Genomic DNA, 22,290 nt, shown 5'->3' with positions numbered 1-22,290 from the left:
CAAATCAATAACTTACCAGCTGGATTAAATGAATTCGCAGGTCCTCCCAAGCTTCCAAGTCCAAGTGCCGCAAGACCAGCTAACGGATTTCCGGTCAATTTTCCCAACTAAAATACATTAATTAAGTCGGTAGTGAATTTTCATATTGTTAAACGTTTATTTGAAGTAAAAAGTTATACTTGTGAAGGTCCAAATGCATTTTTAAGCAAGGGATAATCCAGTGGATCAATCAAGCCTAGACTTGCTGCTGCACCAGGCGATGGAGGAACCATAAGCATTGGAGCGTTATATGGCCCACCGCCTACCATCATGGTGCCCACATCACAACCAGCTGCAGATCCTGCACTTGCTAGAGTAAATGCTTGTCCTCCAGCCAGTATAACTGGTGCACCCATCTGAGGTTTAGCACGATACGGTATTGTTACGCCTTTAGGAGGTGACTGAAATATAATGTCCCATTGGTTATTAAAATTCTTAAATTATACATAAGATTCAAATAACTAAAAAGGTTGAGTTATATTAAATTTGAATAATACCAATTTTTTCATAAACTATTGGTTCTGTTCTTTAAATTGATGATTAAATGAAAAAACAATATCTATCATAATATTTTGTTATTTATTATAATAATAGTAAGTACTCATTTTGTATAAAACTAAATATAGAAAATGTGTTAAAATTGTTTCAGTTAAATGGTTTTTTAGTATACTTACTTCCACCATAACTGCACAAATGTGAAATATACACTGCGTTATTGAGTCCCTCGTACCAGTTAATGTAACAGCTCTTTCTGTAGATTGAGGAAGCACATCTGAGGCCACTTGTATCTGTGCTCCTGTAGCTTCTCTAATTTCTTTGATTTTATTACCACCCTTCCCAATTAAAGATCCACACTGTGATGCTGGAACAATCAACCGAAGGGTCATACCACATTTTCCGATCGCTGTTGCACCAGTTTTCCCATTTTGCATTTCAATAAACTGTAATAATAAAAATAAAAAATGTATTCATATTGATTATACGAAATTTTAGACTTATCGTAATAATTTAATATTTGTAACTTTAAAAACAATAGTTTATATTTAAATTAACATTTTTAAAATGTATTAGAATTCATACAATCTGTAATAATAGTTACAATAAGAATATGAGTGTGAACAAATACAAAAATAATATACATGACCCGAAATCTTTAGGAGAGTAGCTAAATTTAAGTTACCTACCTATGTAATTATTTTTGAGATAATATATTGAGTAAATTATACACAACAGTGTAATCATAAATCAAAAACTACACCTATTCAGACCTAATTAGTAATTAGGCATAAATGATTGTACTAAATAAATAATTTTGGTTAACTAATGAAACTAAAACAAATAAATACAGAAACATTTAAGAATAATAATATAATTAATAGACGATTTTTATCAACAAAACCTGACTTTGCACTTTTCAGGCCATTATCTAAAATATAAAATAACCACTTTTAAATAATTAAATAACTTAAAATTTTTTCTATTACCTACAACCTAATTACAATAGCCAACTTCACATAATCTTAATCTTAAATATGTATATCATTAATGGATAATGATTAAATGTCAAAATGTGACCCTGCATCAAACATATTGGTTGTCTTAACACAAGTTATATCCAATCGAGTAAATATGTGAAAAACTTACCTCTTCAACTTTTGTGCATATTAAAGAAAATGCTTTGTAAATGGCTTCAGTAGATCCTGATATGGTCACTATTCTTTCAGGACAAGAGCCATCAGATATATTGATTTTGGCACCAGACTGTGAAAAAATGTAATTATAAATACATTGATACAGCAGCAATTAGCAGCCAACAGTTATTTAATTAATATTGAATAAAATACTCCTTTTTTAATGTGAGCGGAGGGTGAACTGTGAAATTATTATTGATTTAAGTTTACTAAGTTAGATAATAACTTAAGAATATCATGCAGAAAATGACTTAAGCAAAATTTATAATATTATCTAATTTAACTATACATAATTAAATAATGAATTATTTACGTATTTTAAGAAAGAGAGAAATTGTTGCTGTGTTTTCTAGGTTATAACTATTTAAAAAGGAGCTTCATTGTACTGAAGATTATTTTGAATTTATTGTTTTTTTAACTATGATTAATCTTCTAGAGCTTATCTAAGTAACGTGTTAAGATTCATCAGCCGAAAAATGTCAAGTTCGATCAATATAAAAGAAATGAATATTTCTGTCTAAGGGTGAAACTGTCGGAAATGTTTCTCGCACAATGTATAATTTCACTATTCCCCGGGACCTTTCTGGACTCAATCTTACACCCCATTTCTAAATCACCCCGTGATTAATATCCTCCAGGATGGCCCGTATTAATCTGACGCTCGGGAAAGAATATTGCTAGATGGATTGTATACATACCTCTTCTCTGAACCGCTTGACAATCTCTCCTTTTTTCCCTATTATACTACCAACTTCCTGTAAAAAAATTGTATTACCATTTATAATGAATAAGTATAATTTCTCATTTAGTTAATGCAAATATTTTTAGTAGGTAATGGTAAGGGTAACTTATGTAATATAACTCCACAATCCATTCTCTAAATAAAAAACATCAATGGGATTATAATAACACTCAATGGTAATTTAAATAAACTGGAGTTCGATGCCAACGTTGACAATTTAAATGTTTACAATCTTAGAACTATTATTTATGATTTTATTACTCAATCAAGGGCTTAAATACTAAATCGTAATTCAATATATTCACACACCAACAAAGCTGAGCTAGTTAACTACTTTTTTTTAAAATCATTCTGTTACCTAAATTATTATGGATTCACAAGTTTAAGTTAAATTTAAAATTAAAAGTTACTTTTTTTTTTAACTTGTAAAAGTTTCAAGTGAACTGGAAATCAGTAACATTTTGTAGATTCTGAGCTTAGCGAATAAATGTATTGTATTTACTATGATGTGTGTTTTTAGATTTTAAGTGGAGTAGTACCCACTTGTTCACCTTTTTTAAATTGAATATTTGTCATCAATACCAAAGCATAATACATACATTTGATAAAAGTGTATTAATATAAATATAAATAGGTTTATTATAGTGAGAATAATACATGTAAGAAAAAAGAGTGTGTGCATGTGTGTGTGTGAGAGAGAGAGAGAGCAAGAAAGACGAAGAGTAATTAACAGAAAGGGAGTCCATCCAAAGAGTTGTATCACCCTATTAATAAAACATAAGTTATTAATTTATTAGGCACATTTTTTATGAGATCAAGGCATCAACGCCTCTTTAAACGTTGAACAGATATTTACTGTAATAAAGTTTAATCATTTAAATTTAAACTTTCAGGTATGTATGAGTCATTTTCTCTATTTTATGAAAACTGAGGTATATGTTTTAAATTGCAACATCTTTGATTAAAATAAAGAACAATTGTTGGCATATTGAAAATCAAACCATATTACCTATGTAATAATATAAAAAAGTGTTGGATCAGTCTGGTGGTTATCAGAAACTATGTGCACATGCGTATGTCAAAATAAAAGACCAAATAATGGCGATAGCATTAAAAAAAAACTATATAGTATGTGTGTTGTTGTATATTTTAAATGTTACAACGAAAATGTATAATCACCCAATAAATTTATTTGATGTCTTAAATGGATTTTAAAAATGCTTTAATTGAAAAAAAACTAAAACTGTTATAATAATTTAGAAGGGTGTTGCCAGTGGTTGGGACTTAACATAACCAGCTGTTTACCATAAATCAGATTTTGTAAAAAAATGTTGTATATGTCACTGACCATAGTGTACCATACTGCACCAATATTTGTATATAATACAGTTTATATTTAGTATAAAAATGTTTAATGATATTTTACTGACAATATACGACTTAGGTAAAAGTGTAAGACACACTTTAGTATGTAGCAGCCTAAATGCTTTCTCGGGAGCATAACATAATACAATTCAACCAGGTTTACCATTTACTATTTTCGTTTAATTCAGGATAGTTTAACTTATACAGATATTTTGGTGTTGAAATTAAAGTCTGTTCCAACTGCATTGGAATACTACAACTAAAAAGAGAGCCTAACGTTTATATGGCTAAGAAAAAAATGCTACATTTCGATTTACAGAAAAAATATATATATCTTTCCTGTTGATATAAGCAGGAATTGTTTTTAAATTTAATCAAACTTTGACGTTTTTCTATGGATAAATGAAACTACTTTTGAGTATTTGTGTACAATGTACAATGTTTACTTTATATACCCCCTAGAGATTTAATGTAAAATCTTTTTTTCACAATCATCTATTTTTAAAAGTTCTAAACTAGAGTTTTTATTCCCGAGAAAAAAAGTTTTATCATAATTGTTATTATACTTCAATGAATAGTATAGGCAATAAAATGGTAGATTGTTGGATTTAATTTGGTAACCCATCGCTTCTATTGTGATAAAATAAAAATATAGTACAGTTATAAGACTTTCACAACTCTCTAAAAACAGTTCTAGTTGGTACTTCGAGAGGATCAAAAATCAAAAATTCTCAACGATTTTAAAAATAATTGGAAAAACTAAAAAAAAAAACGGGAATATTTACTTAGTACCACTTTTTAACAGTATAGTGTTGTTATTCTGTCGTCAATTGTAATTTTAAAATGGATAACGGTAGGTTTAGGTACTTGAAATTTCTCCTAAATATTTATAAAATAGTAATATATGAGCATAATACTTTAGACATGATATAATTTTTGAAATCGATAAGTTGTATTAAGATAAATAAATTATAAAATATCCTTATAAATAGATTCTGGCAATCCATTTTCACTCGAATACATTTTTTCTTACTCATTATTTGCAGTAGGTAACTTATCTATCAATAACGATGTACGTATTCACGACCTACCATGTTGCATGTACGTTTACATTGCTTTTTTGAATCGCCATGCAAATGCGTATAATACAGTATAGTACTACTATAATAATATAATATACATATTATCTACTATATACAACTTCATAATAATACTACCTATGTATATTGCATATAAATATGTACCGAGTGAACAATTATTAAGACCAGTCTACAAAACTGACGACTGTTCATGACTGTGTATATAATTAGAAATGTCAGAATGGTTGCTTGACTAGACAATGTCAGGCGACAGTCGAATGTTCTCGTGCGATATTATACTGTCTTTTTAGACACTAGGTAGTGGTCATAATAATGTATTATATTATTATATAAAAAATAATTAAACATCGTTATGTACCTATATCGAATTAATTAATATGATGATATGACAAAATAATAACTGAATTTATCTAATGAGTGGAAAACAAAAATAATACTGATAGATTGCACTAAAAGGCAGTAAATTTGGGTAGTAACTTAGTATTTTCGGAATTCTTTGATACATTAAAAACGAATTTTGGGTGAGTGGTTAGTAACTAATAAGTTATACGTTTATTTAAATATTTAATTTAAAATTTTTGATGAGAGAGTAGTGGACAACTTTGTTCGGAGACGCGAGATCTACTCTTGTTGTGACTTTTCTAACTTTTCGAACAAATTTGTGTAGATACTTAAATCAATCACCATGTATAACATTATACATTTATTATTTACCTAAATGTATGTGTATACACTATACAAGTAGCACATACAAGTGTAATATGGTTTCACTTACGAGACTACCTATTTAGTATACTAGAAGTAATAATAACACTAAATGGATTATTTACTACATTTTTTTTTAAGGCTTCAAGTACACGAGGGGAAGACGGAATCGAAAATTACAATATTAATTATTACATTTCATATTCATTATTCTTTACCCATATTACTTTTAGACTTTTTTTAGAATAATAAATAATATTATGTTGAAGATTAACTCAAAATATAATATTTACCTTTCCTTGCATTATTAGCCGAAGTGTAAGGCTGATGTTGGAGTCATCTTTCGATTTGGCGTCCATTTGGTCCTTTCGTTGAAATCCCTGTAATCCTTGATTATTCGAGTTACTGTGGAAAATAAAATATTATTATAGTACAATATTAATTAACGGTACGTGTTAATTAAACACGAATTGCTTTGTATATATCATAGTCAATGTTATAAATCATTCAAAATTACACAGATACTCATTTTCAAACAGAAATTAAAGGGCATTAAAAACTGTATCCACTGGATATTACTTTACATAAACGGCAATTATATGTATACATATTATATACTGCAGTATCCTTAATTAAGGAAACTATATGTAGATGATAATATACGTGGAGTAGGTATAATTTGCAAACATAATGATGATTAAGAATTAAGATACTCTCCAAGTAAAATTAAAATTACCTACCTATCATACTGCCATCATAAATTTATATTAGCTGTAGTTCTCGTAAAATATTTGTATGAAGTGAAAATTATACTTCAATGAAATGATACTTTAAAAAAACAAATGTATAAGACCTTGATACATGAGTTCAAAATACCTAATATACATTTTAATAGCATTGCATATAATATTATGTAAGTTTGTAAGATAAAGCTAAGATAATTTTTTTTAAACTAATTTAATATACGATACATTTAAAACGTTTACAACAAAAAGAAACAAGAATATTTTTAAGATATTATGTGAATAAACCTCAAATTATTATTGACGGAATACCACTACTTTAGTACAAGTAAAATGGTTAATAAATAATAATGCAATCTTTTAGGAGCAAAGAAGAAAAAAATTACTTGAACTATTAAAGTATATTTTTAAAATGAAAACTTAACGAATTGTGTATCAAAAAGAGGCTAAAAGAAAGTCTGTCCAGAGCTTATTTCTATAATATGATTGATGAATGATACCTCAATGATAATTTACACAAGGGATGTCGCAAAATCTACACGCGTCACGTACGCACCTAATGGCGTTTAGTTGCATTTAAGTATTTGTTCGTCAACTCACACATACTATATATTATAGGAGTTAGGTTACTTGGATCAGATTAATACTTAATACTTATTTATTTATATATCACACATACACATAGGTACAGCGTACACATAGACAATCTGAAACATATACTCACTTACGCTCGCACACTAATTATTTATAGAAAATAATAATCTATGTATTCTATACTAGTTTTCTGTATTTTGGTGTACCTACCTACCTACACATTTCAGGAATCTGAAAGAATTATAACAATTTTATTGATCACTGTTTGAGAGAAAAACAATTGGAAATGATAACTACAGTAAAACACTCAATGCGTTACTAAAAATGTGTGCTCTTTACTCTTCATAAATCGACAGACAAATGAAATACAAAGACCGTGAAAAATGGTTCACACCAAACTGCAAGATTGATCAGACAAAAATAACAAATTAAATAATATTAGAAAATAATAAATAATAAATATTAAAATATAAATAAAAATAAATTAAATAATATTTAATTTAATATTTAATCTAGGGTATAATAAATTATGAATGTATATTATAATTTCAGCAAAAATTACTATCAGTATATTTTACACTAACAGATAACTCGTTTATTTGTTATTTGTTAACATGCGTGTCAATAGGGGTTCAGATAGGATTCACCTCGACATTATTATACATTTTTTTTTAGTTATAACTCAAAAAGCAAAACCTCAGTGACTTGAAATTTGTATTACAAATTTATTTGAGCAAATTATATGCATAATTTGTTTCGATTTTAATATCTAATACCAACTTAATAATGTAGTACAACGTTCCTCTTACTTTTTAGAATAATCTTTAATTAATTTATTAAGATCAAAGTATACAGGTTGGCTTTTAAGTTCAAATGTTGACGATAATTATTGGATATTTAAGCAAACTTTTTCTATAGAGTTTTCCTCTATCCATTTTAGTTATTTTTTTTTGTAGTTTAAAAAATATTAACCATAGAGATTTGAAAAATTTCGCCATTTTAGGTACGTACTACGCATGTCATTATTTTCTACGCACAATGACATTCTAAAAATATTTTGTCTAATTGTAAGTTATTTATACTATGAATTGTTTTAACATCCTACAATACCTACCTGTCTATTCTAAGTCAATAACAATAATATAAGATAATAATATAATTATGATTAATAATAATAATATAACAAATAATAATTAGATAATTCCAACCGAGATATTACTTATTAATGGAAATTAAATTATTTATAATACATACATTATAAATGTATATCCTTTGAAATATAGGCTGACAAACTATCTTCACTTAGAATTAGTTTTTCGTATACAGTGATTTATCATTGAATTCAAGTTTAATATATAAATTACAGTGACCTACTCAATGGTGAGGTTGACTCGAAAATCTATTGTACAGCTTAGCGAGTTATTTAGATTCTTGTAAGATTTAGATGTGTTTGAACACCAATAGGTACATCTATAAACTATAATATTTAGGTTATAGGTATGTGTAATTGCATGACAGATTTTGATGTAAAATTATTATTACTTTAAAAGTTATGTAAAATGTTAAAATTTACAAAAGTGATTCAACTAAATAATCATAATAACAATTAGTGTTAAAATGTCTTTAAAAAAAGGTAACTATCTAAGTAAGGTACATAGTAGAAGCCCTGTCCTTTGAGTAGTCACTGTAATGAATGTAGTGAATTTGAATTCATCAATAAATTATCGTGCTAATGAGAAATCTCTTCTCAATAAAGGAATAAAGTTAAAATTTAAGTTAAATTTGACAGCTTATATTAAATTTCTTTATTATTAGTAATTTCTATCTTCGGTTGGTTGAACTAATTATTACCAAAAAATCGAGTATAAATCAGTACTAAAAATTGTTTTGCTATGCATTAAAAATAATATAAGTACTTAATGGTGGAAAATTTAAAATCTCTACTAATGGCAAGTATAAAATGACTAAAAACATTAGACAAAAAGAAAAAGAAACTTATCCCAAAATGGCAAAGTATCTACATTAATACACTATACCAAAAAGCTATTGATGTTGTTACTGAATAGCATCGTAACTTTCTAAAGTTGCACTTAAATGTATGGTTAAGTGGAAAGATCCAAGGTCATTTACAGCCAAATTCAATATCTGCTGGAGACAACATCATTCATTCATCATTAAAAACTACGTTTGTCGAAGTGTCAATTATTTTGAAATGAAGAAATTGTAAGAAAACGAGCGGAAAAAATAATTTTTATATTTTCCTCTTTTCAACAGTTAAAAAATTGTTACTATTTGAATAAATCTAGTAGATTTAAGTATTGGGTTATATACGTGTCCATCATGATTCAAATCATGTTCAGAATTAATTAATCAAGTTTATGTAATTCACAGTTCCATTAAAAGAGAAAGTGATGATAAGATAGCCGTGCCTTTAGTATATGCATAAATTACAGGTCGAGATTAAGATTTATTATATATTCAACTTTTCTTTTACACTATAGTAAGTTTACTTAACAAAATTAGCTTAATTTCAATATTTCAATTTCACTGAAGATTATAACTGACAATGCTTCCGTCAATGCATTTAAGTGAAGTGTTTCCATTTGCAGTACATTCCACTTCTGTTTTTCATCTTAAACCATCAATTCAGAGGAAAGTTCAAGAGAAATGGTCTTGTTAAAAACTATATAGGTAAGTAATATTGAAATTAATTTAACAAAAAAATATAGCTGCTTTAGTTTTTCTTATAATTGATTGGGTAATAGAAGCTTGGAAAGATTCAAAAATAATTTTTTTGATGATACAAATTAAAATATTTTAAACATGGTACTAAGGCGTTGTTTCTACAACAATTAAAAAATATCAAAAAATGTTACCTATTATTTTATAATTGTTAAAAGTAAAAATTTTGAACTAGGACGTAATTTCAGGATGTTTAAAGAAAATATACCCAGGGAATTACTCTGCTGTACAGTAAAGTCCATATATATCTATACACTGTGGTTAATCATTGGAATGGGTATTCAATAAATAATTCAATGATAAATCATTAAAGGTGAAAAACGATTAATATTAGTCTAAATATTTTAAAAGTTGTATTGTACATAGAAAATAATAATACCTGTAGTAATGGAAAAATGTTTCAATTAGGTACAGCAAAAAACTAAAATCGTTATTTTATGATTCAATATCAAATTTAATCTTCATTTAAACTGTAAAGGTTTATAAAAATTAATACCACCAACTGAACATTTTTATTATGATTTTGCCACAGTAACATATATATAGCATACTGCATAATACATTTATGTATTAGGTACTTAATAAAAAACAATTTTTTAGAATTTTCAACAATAAATTAATTTAGATATTTTTGTGTGAAGTTTAAACTCATATATAAAACACTGTGTTTATATATTTTCGATGATCATTTAGATAATAATTTATATAGGTATAGGTACTCTGATTTAATTAATATTGAACTGGTTAAGAACAAATTGAGCTCTCCATAAAGTGTTGTAATATGTATTTTTTTAACATATTTTAATTAATGGTTAGTTTTTTTTTTGTGTAATAAGTTCATTTTAAATATCTAGAAATTGTAGTTTGTGGCTAAACACTACAAATATATTAGTTAGTGTTAGTGACTGTTAGTAAGTTTTAGTTGGACTTCAACTTACCCCGTTGCAGGTGTTTAATTTTTACTGTTTTTCTTTACTTTAAAAAGTAAGGACAAAATTACTGAGGGGATCTAAATGGGAAAACATACTGGAGAGTTTTATACTTTTATTTTTTCCACGCGAATCAAGTGTGTCTATACTAGGAGATGGAGCTGTACCTACTCACTAGAAACTATAAGAGACGGCTCTATAAAGAATGGTACTCGACATTTGTGTGTATTTTGTTGTTTCGCTTACGTCGTGTTTTATGTAGATTTCCAAGTATTTTTTTTTATTTTTTATTTTTATCATTATTATATTTTTATGACAACTGCGTTGTGTAGCCCAAAATAATGATGTCATTATTCCTATGTTGTGTATAATTGTATGCACACTCATATTAAAAATACTATTAGAGTGTACACATTTCACACAAAATACTGCTCTAGATATCTAGATACCTACATATTTGAAACAAACGTAATTTCCACGATAAAACATTGACAAAATATGAAATTCTGTTTTTAATTTTTCTTATTAATTATTATTATTTATGATATGCTGACCACTTTATTATTTTTAAACATCAAACTTCATAAATAGCAATAGGGTCTAACCTTCAGACTAGACTTAATATTAATAAAATAATAAAATAATAATATTATATGTTAGTGTGTTGCTACTTAACGAGGAGACTCCTAACTCACGACGGTGTTCAAGAAACCGGGAGAAGTGTGAAAGCGCGAATAGGAATTTTAAATTAGTAAAAATCAAAATCGTGTCCCTGGCCATGAGATTAATAAAGTGAAAGGGTATAGATAATAATATAATATAGTGAGATCAGTTGTGTATGTATACACAGATTTCAGAATAGCGATAATTTTTTTTTTTATATTTCTTGCAATGCATTTGTTTGTTTTTATAAAGTTAATCACACAGATACAAATTTTAAGTAGGTACATCACAGTTTCTGTTTAATTTGGCCTGGGCCCATTTAATCTATTCTACTGTCAATTGAAACTTGCCATTTTTGGACACTGAGAGTTCGAATACCTTTTCACATTGTTTTGGACTATATCCAGATTAATCTTAATCTGAGCTCACCAATAAGATCAATGATCGTTTTTATTTTCAACTCTATAGCTAAAATTAAATCATTTAATGCCAAATTATATTTAACATAGTTATTTAATAAAATTTAGTAATTTTAGAATTGAACCTTTCATACTTGAATTTTGGAGGATTGAACTATGAGCATTTAACATTAACCTTCACACCAACAATCACAAAAGTATTGAAACAAATAACAATCAACGGTATGGCCACAAGTATATCTAGATACTTAAAATGTGCTTGCTAAAAAGAACCATCACGTGAGATATTTCATGATACTCCTATATATCCATAAGACGAATAGGTGCCAAAGAAAAATGATTGTACTTAACCCGTTTAACCCAAGGATGATTAATTTTAGAAAAAAATTTACATTTTTTTGTTAAGTGTTCGTAATTTAGCTAATTGGGACTTTTCTTTAGGAGCCCTTCTAAAGGAACAAACTATTTATTCTCAACTCATAAAATATATGATCTAATAAAACTCCGTAAGTAATACCTATATTATTATAAACAATGTTATTTCACAAAACATTATTCAATGCGTTAATAGTACAATAGTTTCAAAGAATTCTCTTTATTTAACAAAATATGTAACTACTTAACAGTAAATAATACATTTTGAGCATTAATATTAGATATATATTTTACTACGTAAATAACTGTAACTAAATAAATATGTCAATTAATAAGCCAATATTATTCGTTCATCAAACCAAAGGAATATCATATTTTTGCAAACTAAACTTTCTTTAATATTCTTAAGAATATTCAAATTACCTATAACATTTCACAACAGATTCGTACAGTACAAAATATTTACAGATACTAATATAATGTTTTGTAAATAGTTTTTAGAATATTTCCTGTAATCTTTATTTCTTCTTTCTTAAGAAGAATATTTAAACTTTTTATTGTTCGTCATCTATAATATGTTTATAAACTTTTTCATTTTAAATTTGATTTAAACTTACAGAGTTTTGTATTATGAACTATGACAATAAATTACATTCATTTCGCTACATTTTTTTTCTTTGTGAAAATAAAATGTTGTAAATAATTCTATAACATTTAAATATAATCCTTCAACAATTTTATAAGAAAAATAATTATTCATCTATAGTCCTCAGTTAAAATTGAATAACTTAATATTAAGATATTGAATAACATAATTTCCATAATTAATAAATATATATAATTAATTGTTTTATGTTATTAATATAATTTACAATCTGTACAACATAATATTAGTGTAATAAGCAAAATTGATAGTTAATAATGGTTTGCGATATTTATGGACTCAGCAGTGCCACCCGAAATATTAAATAGTTTTATGAGTAACAAATTCTACATTCGATTATTTACGAAATTGTATCAGTGTAATTGTTAGTTCATTTATCTGATCGATAACAAAAAAGAATGAAACATGATACACATATGATCCCAATATATACCTAATCATATATAAAAAAATATGATCGAAAAGTTGGTATCATTCAATATTTTATTAGGTTACTATAGATTTTATTACTAGCTTAAATTAAAAAATATTATTTTTTCTAAATTATAAATTAATTTATGATAAAATTGCATAAAAACTTTTGATTTTATTCAATCAGACAGTATCTTAAGATGATTTATGGAATTTGAGTAGGTATTACCAATTTTTAAGGAGGTGCCTACTAGTTTAATTGCACAAGCTTATATTTACTTTATCAAAAATTACCTTATTGTAATAAAAACGTTGAAAAAATTGATTTAGTAATCACTTCAAAGTTTTAATCCAAATGTAATCTGTACCATCAATAAGATACATTAAGTTTCTAAAATGTGTTAGTTGTACTAAAATGTTTCAATAATTTTGTAAATATTACGATTATTTAATGTATAATAATATAATAGAATAATTGATTAAATAATTGTGATTTATTGTTCAACACAAACTTCATCAATATTTAGAATTATAAATTGTTATATTAATTAATACAATTTAATTTCCAAAACGATACTAATCTATCAAATATTATGCAAAATCTTTAAAATCATTAAAACGTTTTACTTAAGTAATAAAATAAGCTAATAATACTGATAAACATATTATGAAAATGAAATAAGGATTATAGATACTTACAATGTTTGATTCCTACAAATTAAAAATATTTAACATTTTAAATCTAATAATTTGATTGATTTTCTATCTAAACGATAATCGGTAAACTTTCACAGAATTAATGATATAGGTATTGCCTGAGCCACCTGAAGTATAGCATATTTGCACCCGAAAGTATATAAAAGTTTATAAAATAATCTATTATGGTATTGTTATTTAGATATTTTTAATGATTTTGAATATGTTTATAATTAAATATGTAATGATGATGATGTGATGCAGAAATGAGTATTTTGTTATTATTGTTTTAAAAACAATTATATATATTATATGCATATGTATGTAATACATATATGCATAAATAATTTATTATGATAGTAAAATATCAAACGGATGATAAATTATAATTATTAGTAGTCACTATAGTCCATCATGTAAAAAGTGTAGACAACAATATTAATTCGTACACTAGTCTAATACTATGTTATTATGATGTGTCAAGATCGAAAAAAGTTAATGCAAAAAAGTAAAAACTATTAAAAATAATCAAAGAATCTTAAACTGTACAGTATTAAAACCAAAATACATAGCAGCTGTGTGGTCTTTTTTTTAGTCGCAATACCATAATTAGTTGTGAAAGTGGTGTGATAAAAGATAAAACAATTACATATAAAAAAAAAAACAAGTAAAGAAATTGTCAAAATTTGTTTATGTTTGGGTTGGCGAGAAAAAAACTTTTTCTATAATTTAGGTTCCATGACGTTTTTTAGTTTATTCGTCCGTATCATATTATCATAATATATAATGTGACCATTAACAAAAACTGTAATACGCATCAAAATTATTACGAAACAATAATTATTTTTGCATTGGGGAGTTTCTGCACGAGTACACTTTTTTATAATCGTCTCCAAGCTCCCGAACGCGCAGGCGTAATAAACTATATTTTCACATAATAACATAATATAGGTATTATATGTTATCACACAAACTCATATGATATAATACTATATATTATATGTACATGTATTGTAACGTCATTTCCGAATTCACCGGGCACCACCACCACCGCCGGCAACTCTCGGTAAAACTTCCGGTGGTCGGTAGCATTGAAGCTGGCAAAACAGCGTGCGGGTTGAAAGACGCCTGCTGGGCCGGGTGGGTTGGTGGGTGGGCCATGGATGAAAATGTGGTGGTTGTTTGGTGGATGGGAGGGTGGGTTGTGGGTTTGTGGTGTTGGTGGAGTGGAGTGGTTACGGAGCAAGGTGAGCGAACCGGCGGCTGCGGAATCGATGCGGCTCGCACTCGCGGACCACGGTTATCGATAGTCAGCTGCGGCGGCAAATCCCGGGCGTCAAGCCGTCTACGTCATCTGCCGCGCGTGCACACACACACACACACACACACTGCAAATACACTCGCGCGCGCGCTCTCTAGGCCGTTGCTATTGACGACGGCCGCTGCGGTGGCGGACGAGGAAGAATAGCGAGCGCGAAAAGTCCCATCGGCGGCGGAGGTCTCTCATTGATTCATCTCGCGCTTGCAAGCTCGCAACTCTCGCCCTCGCCCGCGCGTGTCCCATTAGTGACGGCGGCGGCCGTGTGCGAGTTGCGTGTGTGTGTGTGTGTGTGTGTGCGTGTGTGTGTGTGTATAATATATATATAAGCGAAGCTCTCGGGGCCTTTCAGTTTTGCACCTACGGGCTACGACTCCCCTGGACCGCCGACACCGCCTGCACCACCGCCACTGTCATAGCCGCAGCCGCCGCCAGTCGGTCTCGTGCCGTCGCTATACTACCCTTTTTGTACCTCGCCCCGCTCGTCTGCAGCCACCGTCGACACCACCACTGCCACTTCTGCAGCAGACGGCTGGTCACCAAGGCAACGGCCACGACGGTGAACGGTACTACACACGCAGCTCGGTGGCAGCGGTCCCACGCACGCTCGCTGGCTCGCCATCGGCCTCCAAAATAATATCACGCGCTCTCTTAGGTGGCTCCGGACCGGCTACCATCGCAAACCACTACTGACGATGGCCACCCTGCCCACCCGCCAGTGCTTACCCTATTTGTACCTACCCGTGCGCGTGGGTATACATAAACATTATTACGTACGCCGTACGGTACATAACGATCGTGATAGGTCGGGGAGTGGGTGCCGGATTGGTGAGATGGCATAGGTAACGATGATACCAGATCGTTATATATATATATATATGCACATGTACATGTATATTGAATGTGTAGGTTTATCAGTATACACCGTGGCGTACGGTTATATTATTAATTACTATTGCTGGATTAAATTCGCTATTCCGAATCGCACGATGAAAAATATGAAAAAATACCTGGAACTGTTTCCGCGTTTACTCGGTCACAACAATATCAAACGATCGTTCGGGTTAAGGATTTATCTAAATCATATTATAAATTCCATTATTACTCTGAGACTCCGAGTTATTTTACACGTATTGATATAATAATAAAACTATATAAGTTAATAATATATAACGAGTAGAGAAGCCACATGTCATGTATAATTAAATTAAAAAATAAACAACTATTCGGGATACTGTGTTTTCCAATACGCAAAATATTTTTGAATTTATTATTGGTCTATTGCCTTCTATTAGCAGTGCACTATTTATGATTTATTTCTGTATGTGCGTGAGGGGGAAGAGGAGTCGCAGAACAAAAATCGGCTTGTCAAACTGAGGAAAACAAGGAATTCTGTTGTCCCTTATTATCGTTATCTTATATTTAAGTGAGGCCTACTGATATAGGACATTAGCCTATTACTTATGATATGACACTGGTTTGGTTTGTTTATCCATATAAAAAACAGATTTTTCAATGGGTGTTACAAAAATATTTTCATGTAATAAAAATAATAAATCAAAAATGTCAAATATTGAGATATCTGTAGTTATTCGTTTTTGAATCACAGCAAATAACAAATCCGTTTTTTCAAAAATTGGTGTTTTTATATTATTTTTTTCCTGGTCGATTTTTTTTATTAATTTAAACTATTGAGATTTAAACGTCTAAAATGAAAGTTTTTGTGTTAAATTAATTTTTTTCATACAAAGTTGTTTAAAACGATTTACTTGTAAATTTAAAATCAACCAGAAGTTTTTGTACCTACAATTTTGTTAGGTGATTTACTATAGTTTCAAACAAGCAAACTATAATTATAGCTATAACTTTATATCTATACTATGTGAGTTTTGAATTTTATATCATGAATCTAGACAATCTATTAGGTATACAGCTTTATTAAAATCCAACTATGTTCTTACTCAGTTTATGTAAATATATTTATTATCTAAGTCAAGGACTATTGTCTATTTTTTCCTTTAAACTTCTTTATTTGAACTATAAACACAACCATTAGATGCCGTCAATTCATTTTTTACTACACATTCCTCGTCCAGTCACGTTCTGACTAACTAGAGTAGATGCTTTGAAATTATGTATTCAATTTGTTTTCAGTAGTCAGTACTAACATTTTTAAGTAGATTTCAGACATGGTGATAAGTTTTTGTTAATCACTTGATTTAATGGTCAAATGTCATAAGCAAAATGACAACTTGTTTCTTATGTTACTTACTATATTTTATACTATTAAACTGGTAGCTTCCTACAATACTGTCATAATAAAACTATCAATATACCAAGTGAAATATAGTTGTACTTTGTAGCATTGATTATAGAATATACAATATAAGCAATTAATAGAATTATTCCATAACCAATGCTTGTATATTATTATACAAACACTTTTTTTTAAATTTGAAAATTAACGCACTTGCATATGATAATGAATTACATTATAACTTGAACTTGGGAAAATTATGAACGATAATGATTATAAACGTATTTTTATCATTCTTATTTTGTTTGCCCAAATGAATAAATTTTTCCCATAAAAATTAATTAATTGTGCACTTGTTGCTCAATAAAAAACTTGGAAATGTGTTTTTATCATTTAAATTACGTTTAAAAATGACATACCGCAAGTGTTTTCCAGTGTGAAATTAAGACAAATGTATTTAGGTACTTAAGTAAAATACCTGTGTTACATTTTTCTCTGAAACACAATTAATTTCCAATTCAAGTCGTACAACAGTATTTTTGTCCACAGCTAAACCCGAAAGTTTTTATACATTTTGGAAATGTATAAAATAATGAGGTGTACTGAAACCCTGAAATAAATCCCCAATGATTACATCTACAATATACAATTTTACTGAACTCACAGATTGCATTTGAATAAAAAAAAAAACATCAATACTCCACTTTGATTGGTTCTAAGCGAATGTAATAAAAATAAATCTATATTAATATATAATTATTTTTATATATTTATATTCATCAAAGATGAGAGTTTATTGATTTAAAAATAAACAATCTGTACATTCATTGGTTTGGCTAAGATTTTTGTAATCTAGTTAAAGAAAACTAGAAAGTCGCTTTGCTCTACAGAAGCTCGAAAGAATTTTAATAATTTAATAATAGGTACATCAATAAATTATGGAGTTGTCCACACATAACTAACTACTTGTGTTTTTGGTTTTTTTTCAATTTTGTTTAGTAACATTTCTTCATTTTCAAGTCAAAAAGCTAGAAAATGTAATACAACGTTTACAATTGTTTAATATTTTTTTCTAAATTTCAAAATTTCACACATTCATTAGGTACACTGTTGATGATTAGTCACCAACCCGAGGACCAGGCAAAAGCACTCGAAATCAGTTATAAGGACAATAAAGAAACTTCAATGACTTTAAAAAAAAAAATTGTTGTGTAAGGTTAATAAAACAGCCTTTCAAAGGTTAATTATTATATTTTGAAAGTTCCATGTTATTGAAATGTATACTATCATTATTTTAATCTCATCATAATTGAATTCTAATGTAAAGTTCATAAATCATTAGCTATACTGACTCTGCAGTATTTTAACACGACTTTAAGATACTAAATGCAAACACGTTAAGTAATAATCACGATAACAACTTCAAACCTTCTTTTACATAGGTAAAAACCATTTTTTTAAACAAAACTTAAAATGTCTTTAATACTTTTCGTTTGATTATAATTACAATTTTCAAACAAAAATAGTTAAATAATGTAGTAGCCAGTAGGTATAATTATTTTAAACTTTATTCATCAATAAACTATGGCAGCCGAATAGTATATTGTTCAAACAGAGGCTCCTCTGCTGTCAGTTAAACAGAAAAAAAAGGTATAATTATTTTAGAATATAATAAAATACGGAATTGCGAATTTTGTATGGTTCATAATATAGCGGTAATTCGATTTGGTAGTATTGACATTCGATATATTTGTCGTTATTTATTATATGGAGCCTGATAAATTGTAGAGGTATTATTTTAATCACCTACATTTTATAAGTTTTCATTATACAAGGAGGGAAATTGGAATTATTTAATAATTGGAATTATTCATTCAAACGAAATTTTTCCAATTAAAAAAAATACGGTGCTCCACAATTATACATTTTAGTTCCATAACTAAGCTCTTAATATTATTTTAATTTATTTTTAAGTTCATTCATTTAATTTTGTTTCTATACCGATACAACAACAAAATGTGAATAATGCATTTAAACTTTTAAAATGATATTAATTTGGTATCGAAAAAAACAAACAACACAGAGAAATAAAATATGTATAAACTTTTTAGTTTATAATAAATTATGTGTATATAAAATGTGAGGGGTCATGTTAATTATTACCTACCTTATGACTTATGAGTTATGAGTTTATAACATATATAATAGCTAAATTAATTTTTTTATTAAATCATTTTTAATTTTTAATTCATTATTCGTTTTTGGGAATGATTAATAATGTTTAATGATTAATTTACTCTTTTTTTAAAATAAATGTATATTTAAATAAATTGTGGCCAAATTGAATACTGGACATCTTTTTGATGGTATTGTCTTTTGCAATTAGATTAATATGTTTAGGAAATTCAGTAAAAATGAATAATATAGATTTAAGACTTTGAGTTTAAAACTTTTTTATTACCTAACTAACAATAATATCATTTATCTAAGAAAGTAGGTATTCCATGATAGTTTTTGTTTTCGCGGTACTGGTAAAATATCCTCATTTAAAAATAACTATTAGTTTTTAATGATCAAACAAGTTTTTTTTCCCTACACAATTTAGAAAGAAATCACCATTTTAGAAACTAGAATTATTAACCAAATACTAATACTGATATATTTTACACATATTATGTTTTTTTTTTTTAATATTGTTGCCTATTTAAAGACATTTATAGTTTTATTTTATTTTTTAATTTGGGATATTGAATTCAGCAATTTAAAAATTGCAAATCCATAATTTGTAGAAAATACTAGTTTTTTTAATACAATTGAATTATGTGGTTTTGTTAAAAAAATATTAACCGTAGTGACTTGAAAATTACACCGTTACTTATAATGTTTATACACAATCAAATTGTCTTCAGTACCTCGAGCTTATACTGCATCTTTTTTTTGTAAAATATACGTCAAACATAATTAATCAAGTAATTACTTATAATAATAAAATTAAAATAATATGAGCTATTCTTATTTCTAATTAAAAATTAACCAGCCTCTTTCGCTCAAAATCATATTTTTATACTCGATGTTTTATTGTTGAATTAAGTTATAATTTATTACTCATCCATTATAGTGACCTACTCGATGACGAGGTACAATCGAAATTTAATATGAAGCTAAAGCAAGTTCCTCGTCTTTTTATTTTAAGCTTTGTTCCATTTTACTCAAAATAATATTCTCAACTAGTTAGCAAATTTATTTTATCAATTCAAAGATAAACAATCAAACTCAAAGGTAATAATATATAATTAATTTGACTTATAATTATTATAAATTCTTGGAATTTTTCCAATATTCCCAGAAGTTATATTGCCTTACGTAATATATATATATATAGGCAGGTATAGTTAGGAATTGTATTACCTACCTTGTAAACATCTGAAAGACAATAGTTAAAAAAAATTATTAAGATATTATTTGTTTATAATATGTTTAACATACAAATAAATCAAGCATTTTAATTCAATGATTTATACAAATATTAAATTAATCAATTTAAAAGTGCACTGAATACCTATACTTATTATAATTGTATAATTGTCAAATATTTAATCATGATTTTGAGAAATAAAACGATATTGAAATTAAATGTGGAATCATTATAACTATGATGGTATTCGCAAAGCCTCTTATTTCGGATTTCGGTGTTCAGCAGCTGATTGCTCTTACAATAATGCAAAAACGTATAATAATCACCTATATTAGATTGAATATACATTATGTATTTTAGTTTTTCTATTATTTTTTCTTCAGCAAACAAAATCTAGCAGTTTCCGAATGAGTGGAGTGCTGTTTCTTTAGAACTCGTCTAAACCACAATATTATAATAGGTGCATAATACCTACTCATACAAATATATTCTATTATATATATCGAACATGAGAATTTTTTCGATTTTAAATTTAGTCACTCTTCAGTCCTCACGCCACGTGGTGAATTCCAGCGAAAAAGCCATCGAGAGATGCGACAGCAGACGGTGCCAAAACAGTGATAGGAAATAGCAACGAATTCGCACGCCGATTTAAACGTTAAACTATTTAGGCCGCAACAAGATGAGTGTACACAATTGGAATGAGCAAGACGGAGATATGTGTCTATTTTTGTTATGTCAGAGAATAAAATGTTAGTTCATTTGTAGTAGAAACAAACAAACGTCGGCGATGTTCCATCGTGCAGACGATCAAAACTTATCTGTATAATCGATTTCCATTTCGTAATACAAGTAGTTATAGTATCCCTGTATAATATAACATATTCAATACTGCAAGAAACCCATAAAACAGTTATAGAAACTGTAAAACTGTAGAATATCTATAAAGGCTGCAGCTATGATATAAAATAAGTATAATCTTACTTCAGTAAGTAGTAACTATTGCTTGATTATAATAATTCTACCTCTACCAAATAATATTATATTATTTTTAGGCCTTTTATTTTTATGGTCTAACATTATGAGAAACATAATAATATTTATCTATTTAATTTATAAAAATACAATTAATATACGAGTAAGATTTAGTTTAATTTATAATAAAGTTACAATTGTATTGAACAATTAAGCATTTTGATGAGTGAACAAACATTTATTTATTTATAGTTGGTAGTTAATATGATATTCAAGTATTCAAAACATAAAATGCATACCTAACAGAGAACCAAACTAATAATATGGATCAAAATATAATGAATGGATACTCTCATACATATTCACATTAAATAATTTTCGTAGTTAATTAATTGTATTTAGAAATACATTTGGCATCAAATAAAAACATCCATGATAAAGTAAATA

The 22,290-nt window shown here is 27.9% G+C and overlaps 1 protein-coding gene across 5 annotated transcripts in view; it reads right to left on the bottom strand.

Moving 5' to 3' along the window:
• Positions 1-22,290, bottom strand: part of LOC111037699 (poly(rC)-binding protein 3-like) — a 40,543-nt gene that overhangs the window by 10,164 nt on the left and 8,089 nt on the right. For all 5 annotated transcript variants that reach the window (XR_002604904.1, XM_022320407.1, XM_022320409.1 and 2 more), the window contains exons 3-8: positions 5,936-6,047; positions 2,429-2,485; positions 1,684-1,800; positions 714-980; positions 180-440; positions 17-107 (exon numbers count right to left, since the gene is read on the bottom strand). Coding sequence is in view for 4 of the 5 variants with exons in the window: in XM_022320407.1 (XP_022176099.1) it covers positions 17-107; positions 180-440; positions 714-980; positions 1,684-1,800; positions 2,429-2,485; positions 5,936-6,001 (859 nt within the window). In the remaining variant the exon portion in view is untranslated. The remainder of the gene's footprint in view (positions 1-16; positions 108-179; positions 441-713; positions 981-1,683; positions 1,801-2,428; positions 2,486-5,935; positions 6,048-22,290) is intronic.

The sequence above is a fragment of the Myzus persicae genome, unplaced genomic scaffold, assembly GCF_001856785.1.
Source record: "Myzus persicae strain clone G006 unplaced genomic scaffold, MPER_G0061.0, whole genome shotgun sequence".
Classification (NCBI taxonomy): domain Eukaryota; kingdom Metazoa; phylum Arthropoda; class Insecta; order Hemiptera; family Aphididae; genus Myzus; species Myzus persicae.
Note: the sequence above shows the minus strand (reverse complement) of the source record. Positions and strands in the feature narration are given on the sequence as shown.